At 38.5% G+C, this 17,375-nt stretch overlaps 1 protein-coding gene across 1 annotated transcript in view; it reads right to left on the reverse strand.

Moving 5' to 3' along the window:
• Positions 1-17,375, reverse strand: part of MCTP1 (multiple C2 and transmembrane domain containing 1) — a 271,275-nt gene that overhangs the window by 120,371 nt on the left and 133,529 nt on the right. The window contains exons 8-10 of the mRNA XM_005145967.3: positions 16,180-16,344; positions 14,532-14,662; positions 1,977-2,163 (exon numbers count right to left, since the gene is read on the reverse strand). Of these exons, the coding sequence (XP_005146024.3) occupies positions 1,977-2,163; positions 14,532-14,662; positions 16,180-16,344 (483 nt within the window). The remainder of the gene's footprint in view (positions 1-1,976; positions 2,164-14,531; positions 14,663-16,179; positions 16,345-17,375) is intronic.

The following is a 17,375-nucleotide window of genomic DNA, read 5'->3' on the forward strand; positions in this document are numbered from 1 at the left end:
ATGTTCAGCTACAAATGGTTAAATTACAGTAAAAGAGTCATTTTCCAAGGCTATTTGATCTAATGGCAAGGTCAGCTCATTAACTGGTTTTGGCTGCAGAAAGGGTGCAAAATACATTTCTCAAATGGTAGCTAGATTTTTTTTTAAGAAGACAAAAAAGAAACCCCAAAATACAGCTACTCAATGGGGAAAAGTACATCTTGCTCATTGCATACTCTTCCTTTGTATTGGTTCTGAAGGAGAGAGATGAATACCAAAGACAAATCAAACATCAGTAAAAATAAACTACTTGAATTTCATTAACAGTTATCATTTCTTTCTTCTGCTACCCACCAGTCCTTTTAATAAAAACAGTAAAATTTATCACAAAGGTACACCGATGCTATAATTTTCCAAAACACATAATGAGAAATTCATACTTCTGCAACATGAGCATCTTCCAAAAAATATAAATGTTTTAAAATGCTTACAGTAATGTAAAACCAAGAAAATACACATATCTATTGAATATGTAAGAAACAGAAATAAATAGATTGATCTTATACCACATGATTTGCTTTACACTAGGAACAAAGAAAAAATTAGAATTTTAGGAAAAACAATTAATAATACACAGTTGCCACATGTTTCTATACTGCTACTGAAATTACCAAAACTATCAGTATCACTTGGCTACCATATCACCACACACAATAATTCACAGAAATATGGTACTGTTTCACTTGGTAGCAGGAAGCATGTCACTTCAAAAACATATTCACCAGAAATTTATTACATTTATTAAGGTCTATTCTGACAACCACAGGCTGTCTATGTGAATTTCAAAATGTGCAATAACTCTCTTAATTGTAATTATTTTTCAAAGATGGGGCAAAAACCTTAGCTCTCAGTTGGTTTAGTAATATTATGTTTAGCCTCACTAAGTCACCTCTATTAAACTGTGTTTATGATAACACTATTGGTGTCTGAGTTGTACAAGCATTAGCAGACAGCTGATTCAGTGGAGATAGCCAGAATAAATTTGCTGAAGCGCACATCCTGCTAATCTGTTTGAAGAATACTGTACAGCATTAGTACTAGCACTTCATGTTATCTGCAGAGCCTGATAAGGTACATCTTTATTAAATTCAGTTATTGAAAGGATGTCAGTCATGGAATAGGAATATTTTAAAATCTAAAAAAAAAAAAATAAGCAGCTCTTTGTTAATCAGAGCTTGGTTTAATGCCTGAGTGTCTAGAGAAGCCTTTCTAAACACATGGCAGCATTGTACAATAAAAGCTTTGTAATTTTAAGTGGAAATTGCTATGCTTCTTTTTATTTTTTTATTTTTTTAAAATTTCTCCATGTTTAGTGAGACAGTTAGTTTTAGTGATTTAGGTATTAGCAAACACTGGAGTAAGAGCTCCCCTCTCTGTTGCTTTGGTAAAACTACACAGATTCTGAGTAACGTGAGACTGTGGAAAATAAAAATATTTTGCTTTGGAATATTTTTAAATAGAAATATTGTGTAAAACAATTATTTTGATGACACAAAATACTAGTCTAGCCTCTAATGTTCAGGTTTAAAAAAAAAAAGTTTTCTTGCCCTTTTGTAGATGTTCAAAACAAGCTGAAAACTGCTGTCACGTCAAACCATTTGGAGTAAATACTCACTAGAAAGTATACAGTCTCTGACTGACCCCTTAGTTATTTTGTACTTGCTAAAATTTCTTCAAGGCAGTAAAACTAACTTCTGTAACCCCATCAAATAACTGAATCACTATTTTAAAAAGCCCTATTGTATAAAGAGGATTTGTATCCTTCTTGTTGTTAACTGTACCAGCTGTGATAACACTAGTAACTAGCTTAAATGATTGTCACTGGTTGAGTGTGATAAGAATATAAGAGATATATTTAGGTTTTTCCTTCCCCAGTAGTTACTATTTATATAAGCAAACATTTTGCAAGCAAAGGGCAAAAGAGAAGCACTGCATACATATCTCTTCAGTATCTCCTCTCGCTCCTTCTGGTCCTCCAGGGAGTTGGCAGAGAGGTCAGAGATAGTAACTGCAGCTGAGGCTGTGAGAGTGACCAGCAGCACCAGGTATCCCTCTCCCTCCTCCAGCGGCATCTCCAGTTTGTGGGTTTGTTCTTTACTCAGGGTCGACAGGTCAACCTGGCACCTATGAACAGACATTCTCCATCAGCACGCAGTTTTCTCCACATCAAACCAGAGCACACTGCCTTACTTGCCTTCATCCAGACAGAAAAATAAGTAGAAATCCTGTTCCTTCCCAGCTTGTGGAAGGATTTCTCTTCAGCTTCAACCTATGCCGTTTGCTTGACCTTTATTTTCCCTTTTTTTTTGTAAGCTACAATCTGTTATCCCTGTGAACATTAAATATTAAAAAGAATGTATACATTAGAAACAAGGTTAATTAATGTGTCTTACTTGAATGCTGCCAAGGAGAATTTTAAAAATCCAGCTTTGGATGTAAATTATTTTTTAATTACACCTCTTGTATAAAGACAACATGGGAGTTTTGAAATGAATATTTTTATGCCACTCATCTAACAACAGTAAAAATCCCAAATAAATAAATGAACAAATAAATTGAAAATCTGCGTGGACTTAATTGTGATGGAGTTGGCATGACTGAGCATAGAAAACTAGGAGTGGAGCCACACTCAAAAGGCTCAGCTCTCCTGCAGTAAGCTGTGCATGGCTTGTGGTCAAAGCTCCATGCAGGCATCTAGGATAAAACCTTATGCAACAGCCCCCTATATAATAAGATGACTCTCGTTGTAATGAGCAGGGATCGCTTAAAACTGCACAGACTGGCTGAAGCCTGCTTGATCCCCTTCTGAATAAACCCTGGCTGTACTGTACACTGAGCTAATGAAGAATGGCTCTGTATGTGCCTGCCAGCAGAAATAGCTTTGCAACACCTTTAAAAATAAAAGGTAGAGCATTGAAGGGAAAAGAGTATCACTGGCTAACAAAGAGCTGTCCACAAGCTTTTAATTTGAACAAGAATACCTTAGGGTGAGTCATTATTCTGTGCAAAGCTTGGAAGTTTTAATATTTTAATTTGTATAGTTCATTAATTTCAACTTTCCTAGATTGCAAGTCTGAGCATGCTGAGAAATTCAACACCTATGTCAAATGTAACACCACTGTGCACTGCTCTGGAATTCCTGTGAAAAGCACTATTTGGAACACTTCTGATAGCATCCCCCAATAATGTTTTGTCAATTCATTACTCTAAATAAAAACAATAACAGTATTGAAATAAAGTAAATTAATATATTCTATATACAGTTAAGTCACTGAATACTCTGCTTTCAAAAGCGACTATTTAATGTGACAACCACATGTTCTGTATGCCACTCTCACTAAACTAAACATCTAGCAAACTCTTTTCATAAAATGTCAATTGATTTTGAAGAGAAAGATAATGTGGTGACCTTGGTGCCAATAAACTGAGAAAAAAGTGGCAGACATGAATAAATAGGCATTTAAGGACAGGAAATAGCCAATTATGAGAATAAGTGTGGCCTCATAAAATGAGTCCTGTGCTATCACAGGCAGATTAAATTTGGTACAGGAAAATTATTTTTTTTTTTTTCAAATTTACTGTCTGTAGTGCAGCTGTCAAAATTGAACTACTGCAAAGCTCATAGAGCAACAAAGTTCAATTATTTTACAATGGAAAAAAACCTCCAACTGACAGAATTCTGAGCTGATTATTTACCTTTTATATTAAACCCTTTCAATTATAAAGAGTGAGAAATTAAATTAACAACTATAAGGAAAGACTAAAGCTGTTGCTAGTGCAGGCTAGCAGTCAATATAAGTGTTGCACATGTGCAAAGACTGACAAATTATTATTTAGGCTGCAGTAAGGTGTGTAAAGCCCTCCTTAAGATAAAAAATATTGGAATCAAGCATCCAGAGCTGGAGATGCCCCTGGTTTAAATATTCTTTGATAGTTAATTTCAAAACAGATACCACTCAAAAATTTGTCTCTGCAACAGTATTACATCTTTAAACAACAATCATTGAAAGAACCAGACTAAACTCTCTTAAAGAAAGTCACTATGATACAAGTAACGTAGAAATAATCCAATTCCGACCCAAAAACAGGCACAAAAAACTACCCCACCGGAACAGAAAAACTGTGATGACTGTAAAATTACATGGTTTACATCAGAGTTCCAAGTTCTCCAACTCCTGAAGTTACAGGACATTTGCAACATTAATAGTCCTTGCTATTTTTTATTTAGGTCAAAAGCAAAAACTGGTTTTACCTGTGCATCTTTACTACATCTATAAAATGTTTCTAATATCCTAACATCTAGAATGAAGACCTAAGAAACACGTCACCACTGTCTGCTTGATAGATCTCCACGTACACCGCATCATCAGCTTGGTATTTCCTAAAACCATACATCAGGTAGGAAGTTATCTGGAAGCTTCTTATACCAGGTGCCTTAACCATTTAGCAGGAAATATATCCTCTGAGGGCCCATAGATAACTTGATGAAAACAGTAACTAAATTGGGCCAGCTGTAGAGGGGCTTTGGACAAGGGCCTGCAAGGACAGGACAAGGGGAAAGGCTTTAACCTGACAGAGGGGAGATTCATATGAGCTCTTAGGCAGAAGTTCTTCCCTGTGAGGGTGCTCTAGTGTGAACATGTCCCTGCCTGTGGTAGGGGGTTGGAACTGGATGCACTTTAAGGTTGCTTCCAACCCAAACCAGTCTGGGATTCCATTAAGGCGTGTTGCTAACATTTTTCATGGAAATGCAGGTTGAGTACATTTTTGTGAGTACACCCCTGGTTGAAAGCACATTTCTTATTCTGTGCCATGTCGCCTCCTCTGCCTTGTAGGACATGCAGCTTCTAAGAAACCTGGTTTTACTGAGGCACTGCCTAAACACTATCGTAGAATACCTTTAGAATACCTAGAACCCTATCCTAGAATAACCTTTACAGACATCAGTAGGAAACTCACAAACTTCTATTTGGATTAGTTTCCTTACAAGCCCTGAAGTTAACAAAAAATTTCTAAAAATAAATAGCTTTGGAAAGTTCAAGTTGACAATGCCCCTTTACATACTACTGAGAGTGTATGCAAGTATTCCAAGCTTTAAAGCTTCAGCAAATTTTACTTGCTCATCAGTTAAGATGCTCCATTAAAGACATTTGTCACAAACAACTGTTGGCATGGAGAACAAAGATGCTTTGAGGATGAAGGTGAATTTGAATGTTATCAGAATGTGATGCAGAATGATACTGTTGTGGCAGAAAATTTTGTCTTGCATTCTCAAATTGGGACCATGAAAAATTACAGCCGTTTGAGGAGACCATAAGTTGCAGAAAACTGGCAGCTATCACGAAGCAGGAGATAATAGTGATTACAGACAATTCCGTTTCTCATGGAATTCCTAGTTATATGGTGCTGCTGAAAGAAAAAGTTCTGCAGCTTTGAAGAAGTCAGCCTAAAGAATTCATAAAATCATACAATGGTTTGGGTTGGAAGACAAAAAGGTCTTAAAGACTTTAAAGACCATCTTGTTCAAACTTCCTGCAACAGGCAGGGACACCTTCCACTATACTAGTTTGCTCCAAGCCCTATCCAGCCTGGCCTTGAACACTGCCAGGGATGGGGCAGCCACAGCTTCTGGGGCAACCTGTGACAGGGCCTCACCACCCTCACAGGGAAGAACTTCCTAATGTCTAAACCTCCTCTCTGTCAGGTTAAAGCCATTCCCCTTGTCCTGTCCTTACAGGCCCTTGTCCAAAGCCCCTCTCCAGGTTTCTTGTAGTCCCTTTTTTGACACTGGAAGGGGCTCCAAGGTCTCCCAGAGCCTTCCCTTTTCCAGGCTGTATCAGCCCAGCTCTCTCAGCCTGTCTCCAAGCACATGTGCTCCAGCTCTTGCAGCATTTTTGTGGCCTCCTCTGGACTCACTCGAACATCTCCATGTCCCTCTTGTGTTGTTGTCCCAGAGCTGGACACAGGACTGCAGGAGGGGTCTCCCCAGAGCTCAGTAGAGGGGGAGAATATTCTCCCTTGACCTGCTGCTCACACTCTGGGGATGCAGTCCAGCACACGGGGCAGTTCTGAGCTCATGCGCACACTGCCTGTCATGTTCAGTTTCTCATCAACCAACATCCCCAAGCCATTAAAAATAAACATTAACTTCACAGACAGATTTTCAAGCACAGCTATACATGGCATTTCAGGGAATTTAATTTTTTTTAGCGCAGTTTGAGTATTTTGCATCTCTCCACTGCCCTTCACAGCATGGTCCCTGCAGTGCCTGACCTGTGTCAGCGGGAAGCAGTAGCAGGGGCTCTGGCTGGCTGACTGTTCCAGGAGAGCTATGGAGGCACATCTCGGACCAGCTCTGCATAAGAGCATTATTAAGTACCAGGTGGATCTGGATTTTTGGCTCTTGGGAGATCAGGAGGGAATAAAAACATGAGTGCCTCAAGTTTGTGTACCAAAGTATCGCAGGAAAGTCGCTGTGGAAACAGGGTACAGCTCCCATGGAAGGAAATTTGAGGATTCAAGGGGAATCCACCACTTCTCTGAAACTGCTCAGTGTGCTAATCACCCAAACTGTTAGAAATACATTTCTGATTTTTTTTTAGTTTAAAATACGTCTGGCCTTTGGTTCGTTTAATGCCTTTGTTTACTCTGTTGAAAAAGCCTTTCGTGCTTGGTGTTTTCTTCTAGTGGAGGCACTTAAATACCAAAATAGTATCTCTTTTTGATCTTCCTTTTGATACGCTAAACACCTTCGGCTCCCTATACATTTCCTTGGAACACATCTACAGCCCTCAAATGACTTTCTGTAACTTTTCTAATCCACTGAAATTCTCCTGCATCCTCTTGAAAGTGTGGAAGCCAGAACTAAATGTAGTATTTTATTATCAGCGTGTCTAAGAGGTAAAAATCACCTCCCCTCTCTAGTTCTAACAGAACCTGGAATGTAAGACCGCATTGGCACCCTGGTGAAATGTCCTTGCTAATGGATGAATTACAAAGGTAGCAACATGACATAGAAGGCCTCTTAAAAGCCAGGTGGCCAGGCAAGGGAGAGACAGCAGACAGCAAGATCATTTTCTCACATGACAAAATAAAGCATAAAAGAGGAATTGGCATAATCCTAAGTGATAGGGACAGAAAAGCACCACTTGGCTACAACCCAGGCAACTTAATTATCATCAGGACTTGTTCAGGAAGACAGCCTTTTAACTCCACTGTGATCCAGGTCTATGCTATTCCAAAGGATGCCAGGGAGAGGAAACTGTGCAATTGTGCAATTAGAACTGAGCTGGACACACATCAGAAGCAACAAGGCATAAACTGCTACAATCTGTGAGACTCCATATCCTTTATGAGCAGAGTACAATTTTCCAGTAAAACCAAGAAACAAATAGAGACATTAAATTCTCCAACAGAAAGCACTGACAGAAAACAACACAGCTCAGGGAGACAGGACCACACTAACATGAAGTTCTTGGAAGAACCAGAGCATGGAATTTTTAAGTGTAAAGATAATGACAAAGAAATTAGAAGACCGATCCTACATGATGCTTGTGATTGGTGATTGATAGAGGTGACAGACTGAAAAACAGATCTCCCACAGGAGATGGAGACTGTAACTGACTCAGGGGGAGAGTGGTGGAGAGACTGGAAAGCTGGAAAGGATCCCTGGAAAGATGGAAAGGATGCCAGGAGACTGGAGAAGATTCCCAGGAAGTTGAAAAGGGTCCACATGAAGCTTGAGAAGGTCATTGGGAAAATGGAGAGGATTCCAAGGAAGCTGAAGAGAATCCTTGGAAAGCTGGGAAACCTCTGAAGGACCCAGGAAGCTATATGCTTTCATGCAGCACCACATGTAAAGCCGGAAAAAGCTCTGCAGTTTGGGCTAAGTCAGTCTTGAAAATGAAAATATGAGAGCTAGATGAAATACAGGACAATCGCACTGGTCAATGAGCAATTCCTGAACACAGTCAGGCATTTATTGCTTGATGAAAGAAAGCCTATGCCACAAAATCCTGCTGGAGGATTTTTAAATAACCAATTAACATCTTCCTAAGCATGGCTCTTCACAATGAAACCACAGGTTTACTTTGGAGACCACACAGACAGAAAAAAAGCAGTTGCAGACCTTTTGTGTGCTGGTATTTCCTTTCTTGTACTTGTAGCACAGCCATACACTCACAGACAAGTGCTGCTAGTGTGTCACATGTGCAATTTCTTTGCAGCAAAACTGACTTTTTTTTTTTTTGCTCTGCTTTCATAAATATCATGTCTTCCTACATGGTTCTCCTCCCACTAGTTGGTCCAAGCAGCTTTGCAAGAGCTTTCCCACAGCTCCAAACTTCCATAAGTCCTCACAAATACCTATTTTGCACCCCTAACCACTTTTTACACTTATTGTCATGCTCCTCATGTTTGGCCGGTTACTCCACTTTTCCTTCTCCCTTGTGCTTATTTTGCTATTCTTCTGTCATTTGGTGGGAGGCAGGGGGTCAGAAGGATCCATAAACACAATCCATAAACAATCCAGCTTGTGTGCAGCATTCTGTATTTCAGAACACATTGGAGAATACTATCAATTTCGCAACAATATGTGGACATGACAACTACCAGTAAGAACTGCAAATAGTGAAATACTTGATAAGAGAAAGTTTCTGAAGATACGTGAGCCAAAAGTGAAAGTTTTTTGGCTTTCTACCAGACCAGCAGTGCCCCTGCAGTAACAGAACTTAAAATTTTGAGGGATAGTAATAAATAAGGTGTGGAATACCTAAAGGCTGAATTTTGAGATGCAGTATTTACATCCAGTTCCCTCTGCTAAGTCAAAAATGGAGATGCTTAGCACCCCTCAGGATTTGTCAAGGGCTAGCCTGCCAGCAGCACTTTAAGATTTTAATGCTTTGGGCAAAATCTTCATTTTACATAGAGAAATAGATCTGCAGTAATTTAACTTTAGTCATAATGTTTAATCAATGAACTATTACACATTATTATATAGCATGCATCCCCAAAAATCTCTATAGCTTCATTACTGTGAAAAAAATAAACAATTAAGGTATAGCAGGTTAGGTGCTGAAATGATCAATACTTAGTTTTTAATATTTTAACTTTGCATTTCACAATTATGGTATGTACCCATGCACTCTTGCACACACAGATAGATCCGATCTTCATGACAATATTTGGAGAGATTTCAGTGTTCTACAGATAACATTAATAAATAACATTAACAAATACACAATACACAAGGCCTTTTGTCCTTCATTTGCATCAGATGGGAAAAAAAGATAATATATTCTACAAATACCAATGAATATAGATCTAGATGATGTGAATAGTAATTTCCTGGCAAAAATATGAGTAAAATTCAATGTCATTTTTCATAAAGAATAAATAATACTATAATTCCCGCTGTACTGGACTGCAAATAACTTTAGCTGAAAAAAAAAAGTATGACATGGGATTTACTTATCCTGTATGTTCACAGAAACAACTTATTCTCTGACAGCACTCATTCTTGGCAATTTATTGCACCTGTCAGCAGCCAATTTGTTCAGATTACTGCTATGCATAAAGTTATAACAATCACGAGGATTTATTAGCTGATTATTGTAAAGGTGACAGTCAGGATCACCCTCAAAACCATAAATGATAAGAAAGTTAAATAATTACATGAAGACTAAAATTATTCCACCTTCATTTTGATCTTAGTATTAGCTACATAAACCTACTGCAATATATGCTGATAATAATAGGAGTATATTGAGTCAATATGGATGGAAATTGTTCTGTTATAGCAAAAAAATGTGAATGTTAAATATATGTAAACTGAACAATATACACACAGACTTAAGGATTTCTGCTTATCAGATGAAGCAATGACTAATAGTGCTCTCTGAAGTCCATATGCTTGCTTGAACCCAAGAATGCTGCCCCTGTGCCTTTAGCTGCTGGTGCTTTCCACAAAAAAAACTTCTAGAGCTCATGTCTTCGGACTTGGAATAACAGAATCATAGAATCAGGCTGATTTGGGTTGGAAGGGACCTTAAGATCATCCAGTTCCAAGTCCCTGCCACAGGCAGGGACACCTTCCACTAGACCAGGTTGCTGCAAGCCCCTGCCATGAGCACTGTGAGGGATGGGGCAGCCACAGCTTTTCTGGGCACCCTGTGCCAGGGCATCACCACCCTCACAGTCAAAAACGGGTTTTTTTAAGCAAAAAACCCAAGCAAACCCAAAACAAAAACCAATCAACCAACCAAAAAAAACCCACCCAAAACTAAACTCTCATGGTGATGAAAGAGTTGCGGTTCTTTGTTTTGTTTTGTTTTTTTGAATAAGATATTCAGAAGAATGCCAGAATTTAATCTCCTGCATGATGAAGCTCAGTCCTGGTTAAGCCCTGTGATTCGTCATACAAATCAGCATCTGGTCAGAAATATATCTTTCTTGGAACTTTCATCTGAGGTATTTTTCCAGGCTTTTGAAATCCCCAAGGAAACATTGAAATGGTTCTACTATTTCATTTTTTTAGAGTATTCCAATGAAAGTTCACAGGGTGCTACATCCTTTAAATTCTCATGGAGAATGCACACAAACTCAAATGAATTCTCTAAAAACATAGTGCTCAAAGAATGGAAAGCCATCAGCAACTCCTTCCAGGGACTCCCATATTGAACTTGCCTGCGCACCAAGATGAAGAGGGAGCTTTATCACAGTTCTGTGAAAGACATGTCTTTCTCCTTCTCTGAATCAGGATGCCATGCTGTAATTCACAATCACTAAACACCTTCCTCTCTCTTACAAGCCACCCCTTCCACTTTCACCCTCCTCCTGCCATGCCACCCCAAAGCCTGGATCTACCTTTCATGTCTGCAGCCTTCTCAAACATCTTTCTTATGTTTTCCTGCTCTCAACTATAGATTACAGTCCAAGCCCTCTCCGTCTGAGCAGACATGCCACTGCCACCTCATCACATTCCCAGTTTCACTGGCCCTGAACATGTTTCAGCCTAATGAGCATGACGATACATGCAGGGGCCACAGACATCTACATTCCTGACTTCCCACTTCCTTTATTTCACTGAAGTCCAGCAGAGACAGAGTATCACTCCAGGAGAAGTTATGACATTATGCTTTGGAATAAAATCTGCAAGGTACAGAGCTTATCACTCTTACAAAACCCAAAACCTGCAGACTTTGCTGTCACTGTCCCAGCTCACTAGGCCCTGGCAGTTAAACCTCAGGTGTAAAGGATGGGGCCAGTTCTGTGCATGCTGTGCCTCACCTAAAAAATCCCCTGCGCAGGCTGGAAGGGCTTGCTCTCACTTGTCAGTATGGACAGGTGAGGGTAGGTGACAAGGTGCATGGGAAGCTGCAGATCCAACCTTGCATGCGGGCGGATCAGTGCATGGGTAGCTTGAGATTACTCAGTAGATTACAGTCCTGGTTGGACACTCCCTGATTGCCAAAGCACACTTTTCCAACCAGATTTGCATATCCCACTCGCCCTTGGTCGTCGTGCTTGAAGTAAGCGTGGTTAAAGCCCCCCCAAAATCTTCCCTTGCTAAGCCAAGCCATCATAGTAAGAATGTTTCAGCTCAAGAGGAATTCCCATACTGTTTTCCAGGAGGAACCCGGCTGTCCCTTCAGCCTCTCACCTAGCAACCCTGTTCTCCCACCTCCAGCTCCATTTGGAACCACTGAACCAATCTTAGGGATGGCTCTCTTCAAGGAGATCCCCTGGCAAATCTGCTTGGTAATGCCTGTTTTTCTGCTAGCTTTCACATGTATTCTGTAGCAAATTAACATGGAGGATGCAAAACCCCAATACCATGGATGAGAGGTGAAAATCACTCCTTAAACAACTTTTTCTTTTGTTTTCTCAATTTGGTCTTCTGTGTCCCTCAATGAATAGGATCTCTTCAATCAATGTGTCTTCTCCCTAACCATACTTTGGCCATGCAGGACATCTTCAAGCAATAATTATTTTAATTTGCATTTAATAAAATTACTCCCATATAACAGCTGCTACTTGCACATTGTTAAAGAAAGGGGGCAGATCACTGTCAGATGAAAAGGATTCCTCTCCATTACTAAGCAATGCAAGAATACCACAAGCAAGTCTGTTGTTTCCCTCCCACAGCCTCATTATCACTTTCTCTGGAACCTGAACCAAAATATTAAATATACTTCACATGCCTTGAGAGTCACAGAGCCTTAATTGTGGAGCACAACTTGGTCATGATTTACAAAATTAATATGCATTTTGCATAACGTACACACACTAGCAAGCCTTTTAGTGTCTCTACCAAAATAATTCCAACTTTTAGAGGCAGCCTCAAAAGGAGAAACTGGGGAAAAGAGAGGTCAATGTAAAGTGAAACTGTCAGGTGTCAGTGATTTTTATCCACAGTGACTGGAAAAGAGTGTCAGAAAGGAGGAATATTAAGACCTATTTTTGTATTCAGATTGAGCTTGACAAATGACAGCTTTTTGTTGAAATCTTCATGGAGAGGAATTTGTTTGCAGGTTGCATTATCCAGAGATAAGGTTCCAGCAGAAGATGAAATGGGAGAGTGTCTGAAAGGACAAACTGAGGAGGGGTTGTACATACACTGTCATCCGAGAGGCCACAAAAATCAGGAGTAGCAAGATTCCAGGGAAAAGTACCACTGATTTTGTTACAATTAGTTATATACTGCAGAAGCACTACAGATTAGCTTTGCCTAATGAGCATCTTTTTTAATATAAGTACTACACCTATTTAGGAAAATTATATAAAACAAAACAAGGTTCTCCCACTGAAAAATTATGAAGGCTTCAAGCATTCTTCTATGAGAGACTTCTCATGCTATTAAGTATTTTTAGCCAAAATAAAATGTAGAATTTACTTGTTACTTGAAAAATAGCATGCAAGTTACTAAAAAGAGACAGATGCATAATTAAAGATGTTCAACTTTTTTAGGTATCTGAAAAACTACCCAAGCAGATCACATGTTTCAAGTTACAAATTTTCCTTCTCTAATTTCTCTATCATATTCTTATATAGATTGCAAGTGCCTTTGAGCAAAAATGGTGTGTTTTATTTTATGCAATTCTCTTACAAAGACTTTATAATTGCTGGTAACAGTAACAATGTAAGTGCTGCCTTAATGACAATCTTCTGAAAAATTACACTTGAAAACTCTGAATCTCGACATCTTTTGGAAACGAAGGTTAAAGCTAAGCAGAGAATAGGAACAATTTCCCAAGGTTGACGTAAGACTAAATTATTTTGTTACTTCAGAAAAATAGTTATTGTTAACATATGCACCAACTGAAATCAAGCCAGGGAACAAATACAACATAAAAACTTCAAATACATCATCCCTTCCATAGCGTTTCATCATATAAAATAAAATCCTGCTGTGTATACTTTTGAGAAGTGGTTTTGTCGATATTAAAGCTGTTTGCTTGCCACAGACTCTGTATGTGTCCTGTGTTCTCACAATTTATGATAGCAAATAAATACAGAATATTATCCAACTGATACTATTTGATAAAGAATGCCATTACCCTAAACAGAACAAGAGGGAGGAAAAAGTCAGTAGAAACATAATCACACTGACAACAAAAAGTACATACTTGGTCTTTTGGATTTCCATTTCTAATTTTAACTAGCAAAAAAAGTAATTCTACTAGTTAACAGTATCAGTGCAATCAATATTCTAAAACACAATCAAAATATACAGGATTCATAATTATTACTATTATAATTATTGTATGGTTGTCATTTAAAGTGTGATGTAAACAAATATCTGAGCTTTCCAAACTGCACCTACTTTGTGGTTGACATGAACACAAGACAGTTTTTCCTCCTATTAGCTAACAGTTAACACCATTGTTAAAAAAAAAACTATTAACATCTTCTTCTTCCTACACAGTAAAATGAAATGTGACCAAGGAAATTTATAAAATTTCTTGAACTCTTAAGACAGATCCCAAATATTTGCTTTTCCCAAATTAGGTGAATGATCTTATTTCTCTGCTCCAAAAGCTGTGTGTAGCCTTTCAAGACTCTCATTACATTTACCTAACAGATTAAAAGAGTAAGTACATAATTCTGGTCTTATGTGCCTATTACAAGCCAGGAGAGTTATTTTTCCTCCAAGCAGGCCATTGCCCTATGGAACCTTCTGCATCTTGAGCATTACTCTGACCGTGGGATTTTTACTTTGGAAAACCTATCAATTGGTAAAAGCTGCCACCTACTGGTCAATAAGAAGTATTTTACACCGTCAAAGTAAAGAATTACATCAATGCAGCAAAAGGTAGATACTCTGCAAAAAATCCTTCCCCACCTTGGAAAAAAACCAAAACAAAACAAAAAAAAAACAAACACCCCAGCAAAACCCAAGAAGAAATGGTCATAAGAAATAGTTTCAAGAGCAAGGCTCATTTTAATCATGTGCTCTCATCTCCAGGGAACAAGAAGGTTGTAACTGCACAAACCTGCCAATAAAATCATCCTTTTTGCCAGCATCCTTGTCCCACACGGTAATATCAATAATTCCACCTCGTTCTTCATAGAGATGAAAGTCAAACTGCTCCCTCCACTGAGGATTCAAAGTTTTTGGCACAATCTGAAAGAAGAGCAAAAGGAAAGTCATATTGCACTGTGCAGGCATGCACTTACTAGAGTTGTGAATTCGATGTTTAGAGGCTGTTGAGAGAGTTTTTTTCTACTTGCACTGTGACTATCTTTAGCAGTGAGAATTAAAAAATAGTAATTAGAGAAGTCCACTGATCAGTTTTCTCATGCCTGTATGACACAACAGCAACCTCCAAAATCCTGAAACCTGTTACCTTCAAAAAGCCTCCCAGACAAAGGATTTACCCTGGTAATGGGTCCATTTTTCTGCAGAATAATTATGCCCAATCTTAAGTGACAGTTAGCTGTAAAGTTGTGTGTCTGAGCCTAAAGGGAAACAAAGCACTGGCAGTGACAACTAGATAGTGACTGTAGGTATTTAAAAGGAAACGATTTTATCATGCCCTCCTTCCCTAAGCTTTGAGAAAGATGATAACATGGTTTACTTTTTATGGAATAATACTATCTGTTGCTTATTTGTTGGGTTTGTTGTTTTGTTGTGTTTTTTTTTTTCCAAAAACTGTATTTTACTGCCTTTCCTTTGCAGTAAAGAGAAAGTAGCTTTCTCCATCATTTTCAGTCCAGCTACTTCTAACAAGTGTCTTCAATAGATTTCAGTCTGTGTAACTCTGACCATGCTCTGCAGAACAGAAACCTGCATTTTGCATTTCTACCAAAATGCAAAAGCAGTATCCACAGCAGTCACATCTGTCCTCAGCAAGAATGGAACTGTCTAGTACGTTCCATACAAAGCAATGACTACTTTCTACATCTACTAGTTCTGCCAGTTTGAAAAACAAAGGAAAATGTTTAAGTCACAAAATCATGAAATTTGATTTCTTCTAATTTCAGATTAAGAGGCCATAAGGCAGGCTCAGAAGTCTGCAAACATTGCACCTAGATGTTTCGGGCCTCTTCTTCTCATTTTCCTTCATCTGGCTGTGAAAACCAAGCGAGCTGCCATGTCCATTGAGAGAGAAAGGTCAAGTACATCATCAGCAGTCCCAGCATCTTTCATAAACAGCCATTTTCAAACCAATAGAGGTCAGGGGGTTAAAAAATAATTGCAATAAAGCCAAACAAGGCTCCACAATCATCTTCTCACAGATCAATCCTAGCTACTTGTTAAACTAATAAATACACAAAACTTTAATGAAACTTGCTGTGGTAATACAATGAGGAAAGTGAAAATATAAGCATGATGTGGTTTGAGGATAAGATCTGTACCAGCAAATAAAACCAACACAGTCTGCATGGAAAAGCAGGTTTGCCTCTTCAGCACCTTGCATTTTTCAGCACTATATTCTTCCCCACCTACTTTTTTTTTTCTTAAATAGCAAAGTAAAAAGAATCATCTAAACAAAACTCTAGCTGTTCTGGCAGCTAATTAATACTAGAGTAACTCTCCATTACTATTTAAATAGTCATGCCAGCCAAAAAAACCCTGCAAACAGGAACAAAACATTTCAAACACAGCCAAGGCATGTTTTTTGTCACAGCTAAAATTACCTTGCTCTTGTACTTCTGATGCCCCAACCGGAACTTCACATAAGGATCACTTCGTCCATTTGCATCCATTGCCTTTAGTTCACGACCTTCTATTAAGGTAACACTAACTATCCCTCTCCATAGCTGAGATTTTCTGTGCAGGTCTGAGAGACGTAAGCTCTGTGTCTGAAATAAAATCAGAGATTTAGTTAAAAACATCCCAAATTTTCCTCTTCATTTTAGTGTACAATTTCATGTAACTATGAATGTAAAACAACAATCTTAAGCCATTTTGAAGTTATTTGACTGTACATATGTAAACTGTATTAAAAATAAATACTTCGAAAGAAACAAAACAGTGACAAATACGCAGGTAATATCATATGCTGCTTTTGCAGAAGCAAACAGAACAAATGCTACTTAAGGAAATGTTTGGGGAAAATAGTGTTTTTCCCTGCTTCTCTTCTTCCTGTGCAGAAACAACTAACAACATTAAAAATAAATGTTTTGAAGTACCCTCTTTTAGTATCATACGATTAAATGAACATAAAAAATAGCGAGAATACAAAACTTCCATTAAAATGGTATAAACTCATCAAGAGAAGAACTGATGAAAGAAAAATAATAAACTGCTGTGCACATGACAACTATCTCAGCCTCTAAAATGCTGTGGTATTTTTACCACAAAAGAACAAGGAAAACCGAATTAAATATCAGCATGCTGGCCCAAGAGTTTCAAAACAAGATGTTGCAGAGCTGCTACTTGGAATTGTTGACTTTGGCTGGGGGTTCAAAGGGAATGACCCAAAGCATTCATCAGTGAACCCCACAGTGGCAGAAGTTGGGATTATAAATTTGAGTAATTTAAGATCAGCTCCACCCAGCTCTGAGCTACCAAGGTAACAAGGTACCAGAACTGGGGAACCCTCTTTGCAGGCAAATGCATCTCAGGTGCACCTGAGGAGCAAGGCTGCCAAAGACTCTCCTTGTATCCCAAAATCTTATTTGTTCAAGGTTGCCTTACCTATAATCAGAACACTAGGGAGTGAAACAATACTTAAACCCACAAATTACACTTTCTAGGATCAAAAAAGGTGAGTCTGCATGTGTACTCACATGTTTTCTTTATTCTGTAATGTACTTTAAGCAACAAAGGCTTTACGGGCTCAGCAACCCCTCCACATGAAGGATTGCACAGCTGATTTCATCACTTGCAT

The sequence above is a fragment of the Melopsittacus undulatus genome, chromosome Z, assembly GCF_012275295.1.
Source record: "Melopsittacus undulatus isolate bMelUnd1 chromosome Z, bMelUnd1.mat.Z, whole genome shotgun sequence".
Lineage (NCBI taxonomy): Eukaryota > Metazoa > Chordata > Aves > Psittaciformes > Psittaculidae > Melopsittacus > Melopsittacus undulatus.